Raw genomic sequence first — 18,942 nt, 5'->3', positions numbered from 1 at the left:
TAGCATAAATCATTAAAATTCTTTTTTTTTTTTTTTTAAACAGGAGTAAATACAATTCAGTGGTCCAGACAGCACTTACTGATCTAAATATCATATGCAGGGGCATGGCAATGTTGAGATTTAGAGCATAATTATTCACCACACTGACAGTGAAGAACATCGTCACCATGATGGCATAATACCTACAACAAAAATATAACAGCACATCACAGAGAATCTACTATTTTTAAAACAATCATTTTAGAATATATCTCTAGAAAAGCTATAAAAATTATATACAAAGGTATAAAAGTCATTACTATTATTATCATCTAATGATAACATCATCTTTTTGGTTCCATCAACAAAACTCATCACCTTCTCTACCCCCTCATCTTCTAAATTTCCTTATTATTGCCAAGAGGCACCACCATCCTCCCAGTCACTCAGGCTTCCAACCTAGATGCTGTCCTCTCACTCAGTGCATGTATCCAATATGTTGCCAAGTCTTGTCACTGTTATGTATGATTCTCTTCTCCCTTCTCCTTAACTTATACAGCTGATGGAGGCACTCAACACTTCACTCTTGGACTACAACGAAAACCTTTTGATTGGTCTCCCTTCTTCAAATTTCTCCCTAATCCCATTCCTCTTCCCTTCAGCTGCCAAAGTGATTTCCTACAGCACAGATCTGAACATGTCACTCCCCTAAACCCCTTTCCAGTGACATTCTGCTGCCTATCGGATCAAAGATAAAATCTTCTGTTTGGTACTGAAAGTCTTTCACAACTTGTCTTCCTATCACTTCCAAGATCAAAAACAAAATCCTATTTTTCATTTATTTTACCATTCCCCTCTTACCAGTTTTCTTATACTTCCCCACATGCTCTGTGATTAAATGATATTGGTTTTATTGGTTTCCTAGAAGTTCCTTGAACAAAACTCTCCACATGCCTGCTCAGGGAATTTTTACTGGTTGTCCCACAAGCATAGAATGCTCTCTTTTCTTACCTCTCTGCCTTTGGGCTGATTCATATGCTAGTATGTCCTCCCCTCCACACCTCCACTCCTTCAAGATTCAGCTTAAATCCCATTTTTAATAAAAGATTCTTCCTAGTCTCTCTCCATCCCGACTACCTTTCATTTACATTGGATAGATTTGGATGTACAATTTTTTGTACTTTGTGCCTTCCAGGACAAGAGTAAAGAATGTATTTTTGTTTTTCTTTGTAATCCCAAAAATTTAGCACAGTGCTATAGAAAGATAGTATATTCTCGTTTGAACTGAGGAAGACAGTTTAAATGTGGCCTCAGACATTTACCAATTCTGTGACCCCAGCCAAATCACTTAATTGATGTCTGCCTCAGTTTCCTCAATTGTAAAATGGGAATAATAGTACCTACTTCACAGGACTACTGTGAGAATCAAATATATTAATATTTCTAAAGCATTTAGCACAAAATTTGCTACACAAGAGGCACTTAATGTTTGTCCCCTTTTCTTCCTTTACCAATCTTAACTCCTTTATAGACTTGTATAATAATGCAAAAGATGACTTTATTAACATTTCAAATACTTCTTTCTTCACACCAATCTAGACAAAATTTCCCATTGTTAGTGGTAACCTGGCAACCATGAATTTAAAACTCCAACTTTATACTGAGAATAATGATACGTTTATATTTTAGACCTCTCAGGATATTTTCATATAAATCCACAAAGAAGATGCATTCTCATGACATATTTCTTAGTTAAAAATTTTGGAAACTGGAGGGAAAACCAATGGAAATAGAACCATATGCAGGAATATCATATATACAAGATTAAAAGCACTGTATGCTAAAAAAACAACAACAAAAAAATTACGGCAAATAAGTTAGAAAATATTAACATTTTCTTACAATACGATAAAAGTGCTTTCTGTTTGAGGTGGGTAGTGTAAATACTACTGTTCCATTTTGCAAATGAAAACACTAAGGCTCCCTGAAGGTACCTGAGTGTTCAGTAGCTCTCTGCTATGAGAGCTGGTGCTGGGATTCAAATACCAAGTTTTCTGACACCAAATCCCAGGTCCTTCCATTCTTGTCTAGTTGGCAGGATTGCATAAGACATGGCCATTTCTTAAATGGTAGTGCCATTCTACCTCAGCATCACAAATTTACAGTAGAAAGGGAAAGAAAAATGACTACAGTATTAGTAACATAAGTTCAAAAAGTATTCTTCATGAAAATTTCTATGTAACACCAAACTAAATTTTAACTTTTAAACTTGAATGGGATCATCAAAAGCATCTTTCCTCTGCCTCTTCTCTCCCCATCTCTCTGCTTCTGCCTCTGCCTCTCTCTTCCTGTTTCCTTGTCTCTCTGTCTCTCTTTCTCTGTTTCTCTCTCTCTTTCTGTGCAGTGACAACTCCCTATATAGAACACTAGGAATTAAATGCATTTCCCTTCTATTTTGGTCTGGCTGTGACTTTTTGGCCTACTTTATTGAAAGTTTTGTAAATATCTTAAATTTGGAATAGTGGCTCTGGTCACAGCTCTGTAGTTAAAACAAGTTTCAACTTAAGTTTGCTATTCATTTATCCAAATAAATCCTATCTACTTTTAATTTCTGCTTTTCCTCCTTTTTAGTAGGGAAGTAAAAAATCCAGTCTACCAAACTCCATCTGAAAATAGGCAAATCAGAATGTTAAGCTGACCTTATACTAATCACAATGTTTTTAAATTGGTGCTGCTATATGCTCTAAGGGGAGGCAGAAGGCATACTAATTGACAGTGTACACCAGGACTCTGCTCTGGGTCCTCTTTTCTTTAATTTACATACTCTCACTTGGTGATCTTCTTAGTCTTCATGGGTTCAATTATTATCTCTCCACTATGACTCCTAGATCTATGTAACTAACACTAATTTCTCTCCTGAATGGCAGTCTGATATATTACCAACTCCCTACTACATTTTGAACTGAATGACCCAAAGAAATTTCAAAGTCAACATGTTCAAAAATAAGCTCACTATCTTTCCCTCCAAATATCCCCCTCTTTTTAAATTTGCTTATTCCTTTTAAAGGCTCTTCTAATCATGTAGGTTCAAAGTTATCTTCAACTCCTTCCTCTCACTCTTTCATATTCAATCAGCTTCCCAACATTTCTCATCTGTGTCACCCACTCTCCATTCACACAACTATTGCCCTCATTTGGATGTTATATTTCACAGCCATTGGTCTATTGATCAGAAGCCTTCTCATTGGCCTCTGTGCCTCAAGTTTCTTCCCACAACAATCACAAAGTGATCTTCCTAAAGTGTAGGTATGACTATGTCACTAATCAAACTCTAGTGATTCTATAACCTCCAGGATCAAATATAAAGTCTTCTATTTAGCATTTAAAAACTCTTTACAACTTGGATCCTTTCTACCTTTCCAATCTTCTCTTCTACATACTCTATGACCTGGCTATAAAAGTCTACTTGCTGTTCCTTGAACACAACAGTCTACACCAGTAACTTTGCATTGGCTAAATTCTTCATGTCTAAAACACTCTGCCTCTTCACTTATGGCTCTTATAAATCTGGATTTCCATTAAGACACAGCTAAAGTGACATTGGGTACAGAAAGGCTCTCCTGGTTTCTTCCTGTCTCCAGCTTTTTGAGCCTTCTCTATTAAGGTCATTTCCCATCTTCTTAGAGGGACAGTTACATAGCTACCATGCTTAGCCCCTGGATGGACACTAATGAGTGCTGGTAGATGTTTAAGAAATGCCAGGTGAGTAGATGACTGAGTGGTATAGTGAAGTAGAAAGAGGGTTGAATTGGAAATTAACAGAAACAAAAGAGGTTCAACATCACTTTGGACTTACCATGGGAAAGTCTATTTTCCACTTAGAGCTTCAGTTTCCTCATATATAAAAAACAGATAATAATATTTGTACTACCTAGGTTACTGTGATGCTTAAACAAAGTAGCTGATGCTTTTAAAACCTAAAAGTGCTGTAAAAATATTACACATTATTAAGTATTTTGTACAGTTTCAAAACTCTTCAAAGTTCAGAAAAAATGGACAATTTCACAGATGTCTGACACAAATTAAGGAAGTTTCAGACTTTTCTACATTTAGTTATAAGAGATACCTTCATATATTTTATAAAAGCAAAGTAAGAAAAATTTAATTTCCATACCTTATTGGAATAGCAGGCTTCTTTCTTCCCAAATTAGCTTCAAAGATAAAGCCTTCCACGGCTATAAATAAAAACTGTGCAAATGTCACAATATTCCCACATCCTGGATGCCTCCTGAATAGTGGATAGGAAAGGGGGGGAGAAAAAAATGAATTGAGAACAAGGTCATTTATATGACACAAGATAGCTTGATGATTCCACAATACAAAGGATAAATTTGTATAATATACTATCTCCTTTATCTATGTTTTTATGTCAATCATCTATAACTTGGGGGAAAAAAAAAGCCTCTATACAGACTCTTTCCTAACAAAATCCAGCAAATTGATGAGGTGAGCATCAATCTGATATATATATGTGTAAAATATAATATAATAATAATAATATGAGTTCAGTCTTAATAAAAATGGCTACATATAGTCATTGGAATCCTTACATAACCAGGTTGTTTTCCTATTTAAATGAAAACAAAGGATAAAGAATAAAGCCTGATGAGATCTTTTTATATTACATATATATATATAAAGATTTTTTATACCTAGCCTAATCCAAAGAGTATTACAGAAAACAAAAATAATTCTAGAGATAAAGAAGCAGAGTGGGTGATCTTCTCTAGGAAGAGCTAGGAAGGATTCCCGGCACTGAATAGCCCATACCATTCCTTAAAGAAAGGCCTCAAGAATTTCTGCTGCCTATGTTGCTTAGGCCCCAGATACCCTTCACTCCACTAGAGTTCAACTGCTATCAAGAGTTTACACTCCTGGTGTATGTAACAAGTGAGAAGTGTCTCATGACTTCCTCAAACTACAAAGTATTTTACTTTACTTTTTAAAATTGTTTTATTCATTTTAAACTTAGCTACAAGATATTGTAAACATTTTTCTTCTTCCCTACCCCTTCAACAATCTACATTTCTATGATTCTCCAAATCAAATCTCCCATGGCTCTCTATCCCATTCTTAGAGCTGAGAACCTTACCTCATATTTTATAGAAAAAAATTAAAGCCATTCACCTCTAACTCACTTTTCTACTTGTCTTTGTTTTTTTACCCCATGAGGTGAACTTATTCCTTACCAAGGATAACCCCTCTACTTGAAGTGATCCTATGCCATTCTACTTCCTCCATCAGATTGACTTCTCTGTCATGTCCATTCTCTCTCTCCCCCTTCTAGTTCTTTTCTAACTGCTTATAAAGATGCCCATGTTCCCCTTTATCCCTCCATTCTTGCTATCCTACTATATCTCTTCTGCCTTTTGTGGCTATCTCTACCTTTTCTCCTCACTCTAAACTACTTACATTCTGGCTTCTAACCTTAACTTTCCATCCAAACTGCTCTCTCCAAAGTTAACAATGATTTCTTTTTTGTCAAATCCAATGGCTTTTTCTCAGTCATCAATTCTTTGATCTTCTCTTGGTCACTGACACTGTTGATCTCTCTTCAATAATCTCTTTGTTTTTGGAACACCATTGTCTCCTAGTTTTCATTCTACCTATCTGATTATTCCTTTTTTCTCTTTTGATGAATCTTCTTCCACATTGCATCCTCTAATCATAGGCTACCTCAGGGTTCTGAGGGGACAGGTTCCCCCTGTATTACTTCACTTGGTAACCTCATCAGTTCCCATCGATTTAATTACTATCTCTATGCTGCTGACTTTCAAACCTATCTTTCTTGCCCCAATCTTTATGCTGACCTCCAATTTCAAATCACTAAATACCTTTCAGACACCTGAACTGGATATCCAGTAGACATCTTAAATTCAGTATGTCCAAAACAGAACTTATCTTTCCCCAAAAGCCTCCCCTCTCTTACTTCCCCAATTACAAAAGAATGCAACACTAGTCTCCTAGTCCCTCGGGTTCACAACCTAAGAGTCATATTGGACAACATCCAATCTGTTGTCAAGGCTCCACCAACTCACTTTCTCAAATATTCTCCCTTCTTTACTCTCATACTTGCAACATTCTGGTACAGGCCTTCATCACCTGAATTATTGTAACAATCTGCTCATGGATCTGCTGCCTCAAGTTTTTCTCCACTCCAACCCATTTTCCAATATAGTCACTAAAGTGATTTTTCTAAAGCTTAGGTCCAATGATGTCATCCCATTCTATTCAAACTTCAGTGGTTTCCTATTGTATCCAAGATCAAATACAAAATGCTCTATTTGACATGCAATGTCCTTCATAACCTAGTCATTGCTTTCTTTTTCAATCTTCTTATACCTTACTTCCAATACACACTCTTTGATCTACTAACTCTAGCCACCTGATTGTTACGCGAAGACAATCCATCTCTTAGTTCTGGGCATTTTCTCATGCTGTTCCCCATGCCTAGAATGTTCTCCCTCCTCTGCTCTGACTACTAACCTCCCTGGCTTCTTTTAAGACCTAATTTTAGTTATCTTACCTATCTTCCACAGGAAACTTTCCCCAACTTCTCTTTATCCTAGTACCTTCTCTCTACTGTTTCCTATTTATCCTATATATTGGTTTCCTTTAGATATATTTATTTACACATCTCTCCATTAGATTGTAATCTCCTTGAAGTTAGGAACATTTTTACCTCTTTTTTTGTAGTAGGCACATAAATTTTAGGAAAGAGCAAACAATTTAACCTAAATGAATAGTTGACTATTAAGAATTATATAGTGTTCTATACTGGAAGACCTACTTTTCTAAGACAAATCTCTTAAACATGTCCATTAGGGAACCAGATAAAATAAGCTGTGATTCTAAACAAGAAGCTTAAATTACTGCTACAGTTGTCAGAATACTATTTATCAGATAGCAATCCACTTCAAGTTCTTCCATGTAAGAACTTTGTTAGAATTATTATTAAAAAAGACATTTTGGTAAGGGCATTTACCTGAGGATTAGCTTCTTTTTAACTTTTAATCCCCTTGGTCCAGAATCCCACCTCTGGATTACATGGACCAAGGCAAAATGTGAAGAGTTCTTACAGAGCACTCTGTGTGTGTGTGTGTGTGTGTGTGTGTGTGTGTGTGTGTGTATACTCCCACCCAGAATTCCTTGGAGAACATCAGATTTTGCTCATTTTACTCCCATAAAGGGTTCCCTTGGAAACATCAGAATAGCAAGTAAAACCTCCTAGGAAAGCACTCAGAATAACTGTGTGTGTGTGTGTGTGTGTGTGTGTGTGTGTGTGTGTGTGTGTGTGTATAGAGGTTAGGTTTTGGTTTGTTTGTTTGGGGTTTTTTTTGATCTTTCAGAATATATAAAAAATATTGTGTATCCCACAAATATTTAAGACAACTCTCCTTTTTTCCAATGAATCCCACCTTCTCGTAGTATTACCATTACACTATGGTTGAGGCTTCCCTAAAAGGGAAATGTATTTGGGGTTACCTGTGTGCCAATCTTTCATTCTTTAGCTGGCCTATATTCCATACTTATATACGCCATACTTGGGCTTCTGTGGAAGGGAATTTGACTCTTGGGGGAGGAAGGGACAACTCCTTTACATAAGTCCAGAACAATCCAAATAACATATAAACAAAGTGAAGTTGAAGATTCAAATTGTTCTTCCAAATGGAAAATTTTCCCTGATTATGCCTGCTTGGTCCTAGAACTAAAAAATTTGTCCTGAGAACTTGAGTACTCTCTAGAACTCTCTTCTCTTAAAAAGGTTAGGTCTTGGGTCCATGAATTTTGGCCATGCTTCTCTCCTGGACCTACACAATTTCCTCTCCACAAATTTCATTCCTACCCTACTATTGCCTATCCATGGCTTTTACCTCCAAGGCTAAGAAGCTCTTTGGGAAGCACTACCTGGACAATCAAATTCAAGAACTCAAATCTACTCCCTGTGTACAGTCCCATTTTCAGCTCTGGTCTTTCTCTATTCTCAATTCTGATCTGTGTAACTTTTTGTTTTGTTTTGTTTTTTTTTTCTTTTTAAGCCATTCTAGGAGTTTGGCTCATATTAACAACAGACAATATTTAATTATTCCCAAATAACATGATTCAATAATTTCCAGTGGTGCTTCCTATACATAATACTCTTATTGATGCTCATGTTCATCAAAAAGGCATAATCAAAATCCTAAAATTGGTGTTTATGGGGATATCCAAACATTTTCAAAATCAAAATAATCTCAATAAGTCTCAATCTTTTAACTTTGTTAAGTTGCCCAGATCAATAGAGCACCAGCCCTTTAGTCAGGATGACCTGAATTCAAATCTAATTTCAGACACTTAACAGGTCCTAGCTGTGTGACCCTGGGCAAGTCACTTAACCCCAATTGCCTCAGGGTGGGGAAATTGGTCTGATCACACCTTTTGCATTATTCTCACATTCACGGTTTTCATTACGTCTAGGAACATAACATTTTCAAGTCCTCTTGCCCAACCCACTTATCATTATATAAATGCAAAGTCATGTGAGGCAGGATAGTAATAGGATAGCAACTAATGCAAAGAACACAGCCCATAAATGCGGGCAACTGATGAGTACAGCAACTATAAGGAGCTCAAGCAATGAACAGGAAGAGCATGTTTCTTCATTATCATCACAAAAGAAATGGAAGAACAGACTACTGTCTCCAACAAGAAGCCTGTCCCAGCCAAACTGAAAGGCACATTGAAGAACCTTATCATCCCAGAAACCACTAGTTTATTGCCCAGATTTTGCTATCTATCCTAGAAATCATTCTACAGATACACTAGGACAGTGGTCCTCAAACTTTTTAAATAGGGGGCCAGTTCACTGTCCCTCAGACTGTTGGAGGGCCGGACTATATAAAAACAAAAAACTCACACTCTGTCTCCGACCCTCAGCCCATTTGCCATAACCCAGCAGGCCGCATCTGGCTCGTAGGCTATAGTTTGAGAACCCCTGCACTAGGATATAATATATGCAGTTAGAGGAAATGATCAGTATTATAAGTAAAATTATATATTGTAAGGAATGAATATTGTAATATGTAATAAAAATAAGAAATCTATATAATTCATATGCTCAAGTTAAAAGGTAGTTGGGCCATGAAGGAGACTTTTCAAAGGATTTTAGTCAAGTTATTTTACATATTAAGGAACACACACAAAACCACCAGATAAGGGGGAAAAAAGTAATGAATTTTATTTAGTCATAGTCAATAATTCTATGAACACTTCAAAAGAGAAATGTGATCATTCGAGAATCAGAGGGTTGAGTTATGATGAATAAATCGTGGATAAAGATAAATCAAGGATGATTCTAGCTTAATAAAAAAAAACTATTTTATTTTATAAATTAATACTTCTAAGATTATTTTATATATCAAGTTTCCTGAGCACATATGTGATTCTGCTTACAGAAGTTTTCTTTATGAGTTTTATAGAGATCATTATGGTCCAGGTGGGAGATTGAAATAGATGACTTCTAAAATCCCTTCTACCTTAAAGACACTATAATCCTAACATCCCTTATCTTAAAATGAAACATTTGTGCTTGGCAATGTTAATTTCTTTTATAATATTAAAAAATAATTTTCTAGATCTTTTGCTTTTATATAAATTACATTTCTTATTATGATTCCTCCTCTAACCTCTCCCAGAAAGCAATATATTACAATTTTTAAAAAGTACCCCAAACCAAGCAATATATCAAAAAATTTCTGATATTATGTAGCATTCCACACCCATGGTTCCTTATCTCTGCCAAAAGAGTGCTGAAGTGTCTTCTCACAGCTCTTCTTTGGGGCCAAATTTGGACATTAACATTTCACAGCATTGCTGCTTCTGTCATTGTTCTTTCCTTTAATACTATTGTAGTCATTGTTTTCCTGATTCTGTTTACTTCATTTTCATCAGCTCATGTAAGTCTAAGGTGCTTCTCAGTAGTCATCATATCTTAATAGCACTGCAATATTACATTAAATGAAATGTATCTAAACATTATCCAATCAACAGGCATCTATTTTGTTTCCAGTTCTTTTCTAGTATAAAAAAAGGGCTGCTATACTCTGGTGAATATAGGGCCTTTCTTCTTGTTACTGACCTCTTGGGGATATATGCCAATAATAGAATCTGAGTAAAAAAGGATAGATGTTTTAGTTATTTTCATTCCATAAAAATTTTGAATTCCAAAGGGCATAAGGTGATTTACTGATATATACACGTTTAAAATGGTAACCCAACTCCCTTTTCCTTATAGGCCAATATTTTCCTGGATTTTGTTCCTCAGTAAGAATTACTAACAAAAATAACAATTTTAAAACTTCCCAAACAAATCTATATCAATTAGTTTTGCTAGAAAGGCATCCAAATAGGGTGAAAAATTAGAAGTTTAAGTACTTGGAAAAAAATGAGTTAAGAACTCAAATTGTTATAGTTTTAAGATAAGGATTTCAGAAAGCAAGTTATAGTTCTCATATTATTTTAAATTAAGAAAAAAGTCCTTCTCTGATTCACCCTCAATGTCTTTGGTTCTAAGCTACCCAGAAGAGTAGATTTAAATCCCTTAATACTATAATATCCAATTCTTGATTCATAGTGAAAGAGAAACATAATCTAGTTGCTGGCAGAGGTATCAAAAATTTTAGATCTGGAAGGGACTTTACCAAGAGTTAACTTTTCTGCTCTATCTGAAGAAAGCTATGGATCTCTGTTAAGAACACCCAATCTAGAGCACCAAACCTTGCTTGAAGTCCTGAGGACCTGAATTCAAATCCAGCCTCAGACACTGACATTAGCTGTGGGATCCTGGGCAAGTGGTTTAACCCCAGTTGCTTTGAAAAACAAAAACAACAATAACAACAACAACAAACAAAAAAACACCAGAAGTAATCCAAGTCTCCTTTTTCTCTCATTACTCTTTAGAGCAACTATAAAACCTGCTCCAGAAGAATGGTAACTGGTATGAACTCTGCTAACTTTCTGGTATCTATACTCAATATGTTCTTCAAAGTGCACTTTTAAATGTCATCTCTGTGATTCTCCCTGCCCCAAGCCAGAAATGACCTCTCTTTTCTAGGGCTTTCTGCACTTATTTGTACTGTGCAACTATCATATAATCAATGAGGTTTTGTTTTCTGATTGTTTAATATGCGTATGACTTGTCTCCTAAATAGATTGTGAATGCTTTGTAGGGATTGTTTTATACCTTTTACATGCAAGACACATGTTAAATAACTTATTTTATTACTTGCCCCAAGTCTTTCAACATTAGCATATCAAGTATTAGGTCCGTTGGTGGGTACTCAATTAAGTGAGGAATAATATGAACCAAAGTTTCCCTTTAATATAAAGTAAAAGGTATTTTACTCATGTTTTATTATAAGGGAAGTACACTAAAGAAACAGATAAAAGAGGGAAAAAGGGAAAAAAAACAGAAAAAGGAAAAGGTGATGAAGAATTAATTATTCTTAATTAATTAATTAATAATTCTATGAACACTTTTTAAAATATTTGTAGAAATGCTTTGTTTACTAAATGATATTGAGAATTTGGTTCCTGGGGCAAAACCCCAATTAAGTAATTTAAGTAGTAGTAATTTAAGACTAGTTTTCAGCAACACAACTAAACTAAGCATCTGTACTACATACAATGCTGTACTAGATATCATGGAACTATAAAAAGAGTATGTGGCTAAATGCTTAACCTCAAAGAAATTGTAATTTGGCCTGGAAGAATAAATCTATTGATAAAAATTCTCAGAATGGTCTATCCACTAGTTTTTCCTGAAGATACCATAACTATGTTTTTTTTGTTGGTTTAATTTTTTCTTGGGGATGTGAAGGAGTTTGATTCAACTTGTGATTTCATGGTATATAGTACTATTTATGAGGAAAGTCCCCCTAAGGATGCAAGTTGTTTTTACTTTACTATTTAAAGAAGCTTGGTGTCCCCTCCCCCTCTGTGATTTACACTGGGGTCAGAGGCACACAGGTTTGGGGGGCTCTGAAGGAGGTTCTACTCACATCATGCTGCTTCTCAAAACTTCTCAAAAAGAAGAGTAGAGGCAGCTAGATGGTGAAGCAGATGGAGCACAGCCCTGGATTCAAGAGGACCTGAGTTCAAATCCAACTTCAGACACTTAATACTAACTAGCTGTGTAACCCCAACTGCCTTACAAAAAAACAAACAAAAAAAACCTTCAGAGGATAACATGAGAAAAAAGAAAAACCTCTTTGCACAAGCCTTTAAAGGAAAAAAGCCTCTTATTTATGAGTCAATTTTTTTTAAATGGCTTAAATAATGAAATAATAAACTAAACAGTTCAGAAGTAGCAGTGCGGTACAATTATGAAACCTTCATGGAGATGGAAGAACATGAGATAAGGTATGGCCAGTCATAAGGTCTGGCCATCTAAGGTCTTCATAGATGCTAAGTCTTTTATGGGAAGCCAGACATCTATAAGTTTGAGAAGACGGAATGAGTGTTGAGAGTAAGAGTTAAAAAATGAAAGGAAATTTGTTAATAAAATGGAGTTTCTGAAGGCCTAAATGAAAAACTACATGGGACTCAGGAAGAGGGTTACTGAGATGAATAGGGGCATGGATTTTCGCTTGCATACACTACAACTATTAATCGAAGGAATGTGGTGGCAGTTGCTAGTCAATGTAAGTACCAATTAACCAGAGTTCCCATTCTCAAAGTTCTGGAAGAAAATTATGATGATGTCACTGGGCTAGGCTGCATGAGATGCTAACATGTGTATCACATACATTATATTTATTGCTAGTTAATACTGAATTAGAACCCTAATCTATATTATGTCACTTTTGTTGGCCTTAAGACCCTGGGCTAAGATATATACACTAAAGCTCTGGTATATCTCAACAAGCTAGAAACTCTTCATGTAAAGACCTAATAATTGCATGCTTATTGTGAGAATTAGCCCAGCTAAATCTGAAGAGGTCTATTAACAAGTTAGCAGGTGACAAATTTGTTAAGCTTCTGCAACTCATGAAAAACATCAATTAAATTGCAAAGTATAAAGGACTGACAATTATATTCTCCAAGATTTGATATCTTTAAGCAAATCTCCATTTCAGTTTCTCAACTCAAGAATAAAAGAAGCCATTGAAGTGAAAGCTCTTTAGATATTCTTAACTAGCACTGGAACTTCAAGGGTCTTGAGAGATGAATATCCTTACTTCACAAATGAGAAAAATCCCAAAGGGGTCAGAAGACTTATCCTAGCTGGAACGACATGCATGTTCTTACCACAACAAATGGTTCCAGCTTATAACATCTTAACATTAAAAAAAGAGAGAGATAAAAATGTAAGTGTGCCAATTCGCTTTAGAAAAGTTATCAGTATAAGGGGACAAACATGTTATAGTGTATAGGAAGCCTCTCTGGGCAAATCATTAATCTCTCAAGACAATTTTCCAAAACCTTAAATGGCAAGTCAGATGCAACGGGTACGGACACCAAATTCCAACAAACAGCCTAAAACACAACCAGAACCATATTAAAATGTAAATATTTAACAAAATAATTAATTCTTGTCCTTCAATTTTGAAAAGGACCAAAATGACATCATCATGTTGGAGTCAAGGAACAGAAGCGTGGCTGATCAGCCCAATACAAGCACAGACGACTATCCCAGGTAGTGATAAAGGTACAGATGGATATGATAATCTACATATACATTTGGAGTGGAGATGTCTCAATGTGCACATATTCTTTTGAGCTATTGCTTTATTAACGGAGAACAGCCCTTTCTTTAAGGACTTGCCGTGTAGAACATCCATCTTTGAAATAGGAGCTTTTTTAGGTTGAGAGGAGTCCCTAACAAAGAAGCTCAACACCTCTACAACTTAAAGTCTTATTTCGGGAGTTCCCGAGCCCTGAAAAGTTAAGTCATTGGCACAACGTTCCAGAATCAGAGCAAAACTCGAATTCAGGTCTCTCTGGCTACCAAACAGGCACTCATCTACTTCCTTTCCCAGTCAAAGAAACTATTCAAATCCCGGCTCCAGCATCCCCACCTTTTGCCTCTCCTCCCCCCATTCTTATAGCGACCCATCCCTGCCCATACTCTGGTCTACATGCGATTCCTCCAGCAGGACATTGCAATCTCCCACCTCCATGCCTTTGCACTGGCTGTTCCCATAACTGGAATATATTCCCTCGTCTCCACCTTCGGGTTCCCGACTTCCTAGAAGGTTCAGCTCAATCCTGCCTTCTGGAGCTCCTTCCCTGGTCCTTCCATAGGACACTACTTCCCACTTGCCGTGTATGTACTTTGTATTGGCAGGCGGCCTCTCCCACACAATACACTCTTTTACGAGGTTCTCGTTTCTGCCTTTTTGTGTGCAGTGGCACTTAATAAATGCTTACTGACTGATGGTGTCTACCCTCGGGTCTCAGTTCTCACACCTGATAAATGAAGGCGGGGGGCCTTCGGAGGTCCTCCCAGCTAACCGGGGCTCTGCGGTTGTGGAGGTTTCTCCCCGTTTGGGAAATGCGGCCGGCCCGCGCGGCAGTATCATGGGTGGTGAGTGGACGGAGGCTCAGTGACCTTTGGCCGCAGTGGCCGGACCGAAGTTCCCCACGCGGTGATTATGACAGCCCCCGCTTCCCCGGGCGGCCGGGGGGATAGAGCGAGCCCAAGCTGGAAGGCTTTTCAAGTCTCAGAGCCATCTACGAATGCGTGTGGTGGTGATGGTGGTGAGAGCCTCCAGAGGATGCCGACCATTAACCTCCCTTACTCTCAGCGGCTGATACCCACCGTTCTTCCTCTGGCTCCCCCTCCTCCCACCCCCACCCCCGCTTTTTTCTCTTGCTTCTCCCTTCCCCTCCCCCACCTTCATCTGCCTCCCCCGGACGCCCCTTCCCTCCTTTTCCTCACCTCCCCGCCTCCCTTCTCCTCCCCTCTGCGGGTCCCCTCTCCCCCAGTTCCCCTTTCTTCCCTCCCTCCCCTTCTCCCCGTCCCCTGCCCCCTCCGGCCGCCCCAAAGTAACGGCCGGCTAGGGGCGCAAGCCGCCTCCTCCCCAGGTGCCCGGGCCGCGCCTAGCTACCTCACTTGGGGTCCCTCACCTGGCCAGGAGCTCCAGGAAGATCACGTTACTGCAACAGCCCGCGAACACCAGGCCAACGGCGCAGGCCGGGTGCATGGTGGCTCTGGTGGAGAGGACCGGAGCGGGATGCCTAAGCCGCTGTCCCTGGGCTCCCGGCTGCTAGGGCCACCTCAACCCAGAACATCCCCTCCGGGGCTCCTGAGGCAGCTCCGGATTCCGACTCCTCGCGAGGAGCTGTAGTTCCCGGGCTACCGCGTCTCCATTCAAAAGAGGGGGCTTGCTGATATGGGCGGGACTACAATTCCCAGAATGCTGAGCGTACGCACCCACGTGGAGCTAGCCCTCTGGAGAAGCCGCCGGGGCCGTGATCCTCTGCGAGAGTGGGGTTGCTGGGATTTGAAGTCCCACTACTGTCACTATGGGAGGAAGACCGCCGGGGACTCCCTGGTTGGATTCAACAGTTGATTGCTAAGAGAAATCTGCCACAAAACTGTCCCTTTGAAGGAGCCATAGCAGCAACAAACAGTTTGAGCCAATAAGCATTGTATTAAGCACCCACTGAATGCCAGGGAGTATCCCTGGGCTAACCTTAGTCAACTTGCAGTTTTTCCAGGGATTTGATTATTATTAAGTCTATAGTGAGAATGGAAATGTGCGTTCGAGTCAGGCAAGAAGAATGAACAATATTTGGAGTATGATTTCAATTCTTTCTAGAAACAATTTAGCCGAATGTTTGGAGACATCCATTCTCAACTATAAAATAAGGAAGTTGGACGGCATTTTTTAATGCTCCTTCCAACTCTTTTCCTTTTTATGCAACATTCGAAGAGCCTTTGGAGTAGTGAGGAAAAGCGCAGCTGTCTGTCAAAAAATCTCCTAATACCTCTCTGAGCGTGGTAACGAGAATGACCTAATTCTGTGATTGTTTTGAGTGTTTTAAGACTAGAAAACAAAATAAACAAAACTTTCGCTAATCATTGTGTGAATTGTTACTATAATTGGATTCCCAGGTTCAGGCATCCCGCCCGGGGCCAATCGCAATTACTCACCCACTTTTACACCCCCAGCCGGCGTAGGCTAAGTGAGTGATGAGATCCACCGAATGCTAATAATCAGGTGAAAGATTCGCCTGCACCAGGGAGAGAAAATCCTGAGGCAGGTAAACTTGCTGCCAAATGGGCCTAGGTTGGGGCACGTCTCTCTCCCGGACAAAGCCGAAGAAACTCTGGTGAATTCTTGCCCAATCTCCACCCCCCTCCACTTTCCTCAACAATCTTTAAAACAAACCTATTATTACATTGCTTCAGAATAGATTAATTAGATTACATTCGATGTGTTTTAATTTGGGAATGGTATAAGAGAAATCGTATTTAGTGAAGACACGTTATCTGCTGCATATGAACAACTTACTACCAAGACAAAGCAGAGCTATCAAAAATGTGTGGTGGTGATGTCATTACACAGGTGTTTGCTGTATAGTCTTGCCAAACATAATTTATTTCTTTCTTTTTTAAATTTTATTTTTAATAGTTTTTATTTACCAGATATATGCCAAACCTTTTGTTCTAATTTTTCCCCTCCTTCCCCCCCCCCAAGATGGCAGGTTGACCAATATATGTTAAATATGTTAAAGTATAAATTTAATACAATATATGTATACTTGTCCAAACAATTATTTTGCTGTACAAAAAGAATCAGACTTTGAAACAGTGTACAATTAGCCTGTGAAGGAAATTAGAAATGAAGGCAGACAAAATAGAGGGATTGGGAATTCTATGTAGTGGTTCATAGTCATCTCCCAGAGTTCTTTCCCTGGGTGTAGCTGGTTCAGTTCATTACTGCTCTATTGAAACTGATTTGGTTCATCTCATTGTTGGAGAGGGCCATGTCCATCAGAATTGATCATCATATAGAATTGTTGTTGAAGTATATAATGATCTCCTGGTCCTGCTCATTTCACTCAGCATCACAAATTTCTTTTGGTTAATGATACTAGCAGATGGACAGTGATTGACCAAGCTTTTGGCTACCTTCCTTATAACAGCTTCTGAGTAGAAGTACACCTTCCACATCTTGACTTTCCCCATCACGGGTTTGTGCTGTAGGTGACCATAAGTGAATGAGATGAGGTGAGATCTTTCAAGACCTTTGTGAAAATCGACTAAGGCTTCATCTACTTCAGAGTTTGAGTAGGCCTGAAGAACTGTGAACATGAGTCAAGGGCATAATTGTGTTCCCCTCTCATGATACCTCCTCCCTATTTCAGCCAAATATGGGCAACTATGTACTTATTGGTCAAGTTCAATTTCATGGGCAGATCTTTCGTTTAGAATGTAAGACTCTCAGCCAATGAGGATGAGGGTCAGTGGTGGGAGGGGGTGTTTTGCAGGGATTAAAGGGGCTGTCCTGCCCACAGGCGGTGCTTCCTCTCTTGGATTGTCTGCTGGAGGAGTGGGACACCTTTCTTGCCAGAATGTACAATAAACTTTGCTTTTCTCTAGAGCTCTCTCCAGCTTTTTTATTAAATGGTGACCCCTCACCATTTCTGTACCACACAGTTTGGGGGCTAGTCCGGATCCTTTACTCGGTGAGTAAGTGAACTCCTGGGTGCTAGCGGGGAGGCGCCCTACCCTGGTTTAGGCAGCCCGCCAGCATCCATGAACTTCTCCTTGCTCCTCAATGTAAAATGGGCCCGAAGTGGAGAAACTCCGCGGTGAAAATCCCAACCGGTTGGTGGAGGACAGATCAATCAAGTAATTTGCTGCGCAGCAACCCAGAGGTAAGCGTCCTGTGAACCCTTGAGTCTAGTTATGGGTTCTGGAGGGGTGCTCTGGACAGGAAGAGAGCTAGGCCTTCTGGGTGACTGGAGTTAACCGGTGACTGTTAGCGTGTTTGGGCGTTTAGGAGTCTATTAAACTCCTTCCAAATTCAATGGGTGTGGCCTAGTCCCAGCCAGCCCTCTCGCAGAGAAATGAGAAAAATATCAGAAAATACCGGTAGGTAGTCTCTTGGGAGATAAATTAAGTAATTGGAATAAACTGCCAAAATATGAGAAAAAATAAAAAGCAAGAAAAAGATGATAAGGTATTGTTTTGTTGCAGACTGGGTGAGCCAAAAGGATTAAATAGTGTACCTGAGAGGATTTAATTCCATTAGCCCTTCTAGGGGCCTTGGGTGGGGGAGGAGAAATATGTCTTTTGAAGCAGGGGTCGTTTCAGCTGACCAGAAATAGCTGTTAGTAGATCCCATTTAGGATCAATAACCCTGTACATGGGGAAGTATGTGGGATTGAGCCAGTGAAGATGGTGGCTTCCTTCCTTTTCCTCCCACTTGTCCTGACTGCAGCAGGGCCACGTGGGCCAGGGGAAAGAAACTGCTATTTAGTGAAGTTCGTTGTTTTCAATGTGATGGCAAAAGTAGTTTTATATTATTGGGAATTTAAAGCTGTGTTTGGGATTTTAAGTTAAAATATAGGTTATTAAAACAAAATGCCGGTAGCTTAACTTGGGAGGTTGTGGTTGTATCTCCCTACTTAGATGGTATGTTTGCTAGAGATATTGGGTAATCTGTAACTGAGCTATGCCTTAAGTGTTTGTCAGCTCTGTTGGGCATGTATTAAGTTTTATGAAATTTGGGTCAGTTACTTGCGAACATTGTAGTGTAAAGTTTAAAAATATATACATATATATTTACTTAAAGACAAGGGACAAGAAAGATTGATTTGCAAAAGTAATTAATAGTTTAAATGGAGCTATGATATATTGGGTTGGGAAGCATGATGGTGTGGGGGAAGGGTGACCATGTGGAGAGGGAC

At 38.8% G+C, this 18,942-nt stretch overlaps 1 protein-coding gene across 2 annotated transcripts in view; it reads right to left on the bottom strand.

Moving 5' to 3' along the window:
• SLC35B4 (solute carrier family 35 member B4) overlaps positions 1-15,463 on the bottom strand; it is a 29,726-nt gene extending 14,263 nt beyond the window's left edge. For both annotated transcript variants that reach the window (XM_074267879.1, XM_074267880.1), the window contains exons 1-3: positions 15,148-15,463; positions 4,154-4,267; positions 80-182 (exon numbers count right to left, since the gene is read on the bottom strand). In XM_074267879.1, the coding sequence (XP_074123980.1) occupies positions 80-182; positions 4,154-4,267; positions 15,148-15,224 (294 nt within the window). In that variant the 5' untranslated portion in view covers positions 15,225-15,463. The remainder of the gene's footprint in view (positions 1-79; positions 183-4,153; positions 4,268-15,147) is intronic.
• Between the last annotated feature and the right edge of the window lie 3,479 nt (positions 15,464-18,942).

This window comes from Sminthopsis crassicaudata, chromosome 5, assembly GCF_048593235.1.
Source record: "Sminthopsis crassicaudata isolate SCR6 chromosome 5, ASM4859323v1, whole genome shotgun sequence".
Taxonomy (NCBI): domain Eukaryota; kingdom Metazoa; phylum Chordata; class Mammalia; order Dasyuromorphia; family Dasyuridae; genus Sminthopsis; species Sminthopsis crassicaudata.
The sequence above is the reverse complement of the archived record's forward strand: the minus strand, read 5'-3'. Positions and strand labels throughout refer to the sequence as shown.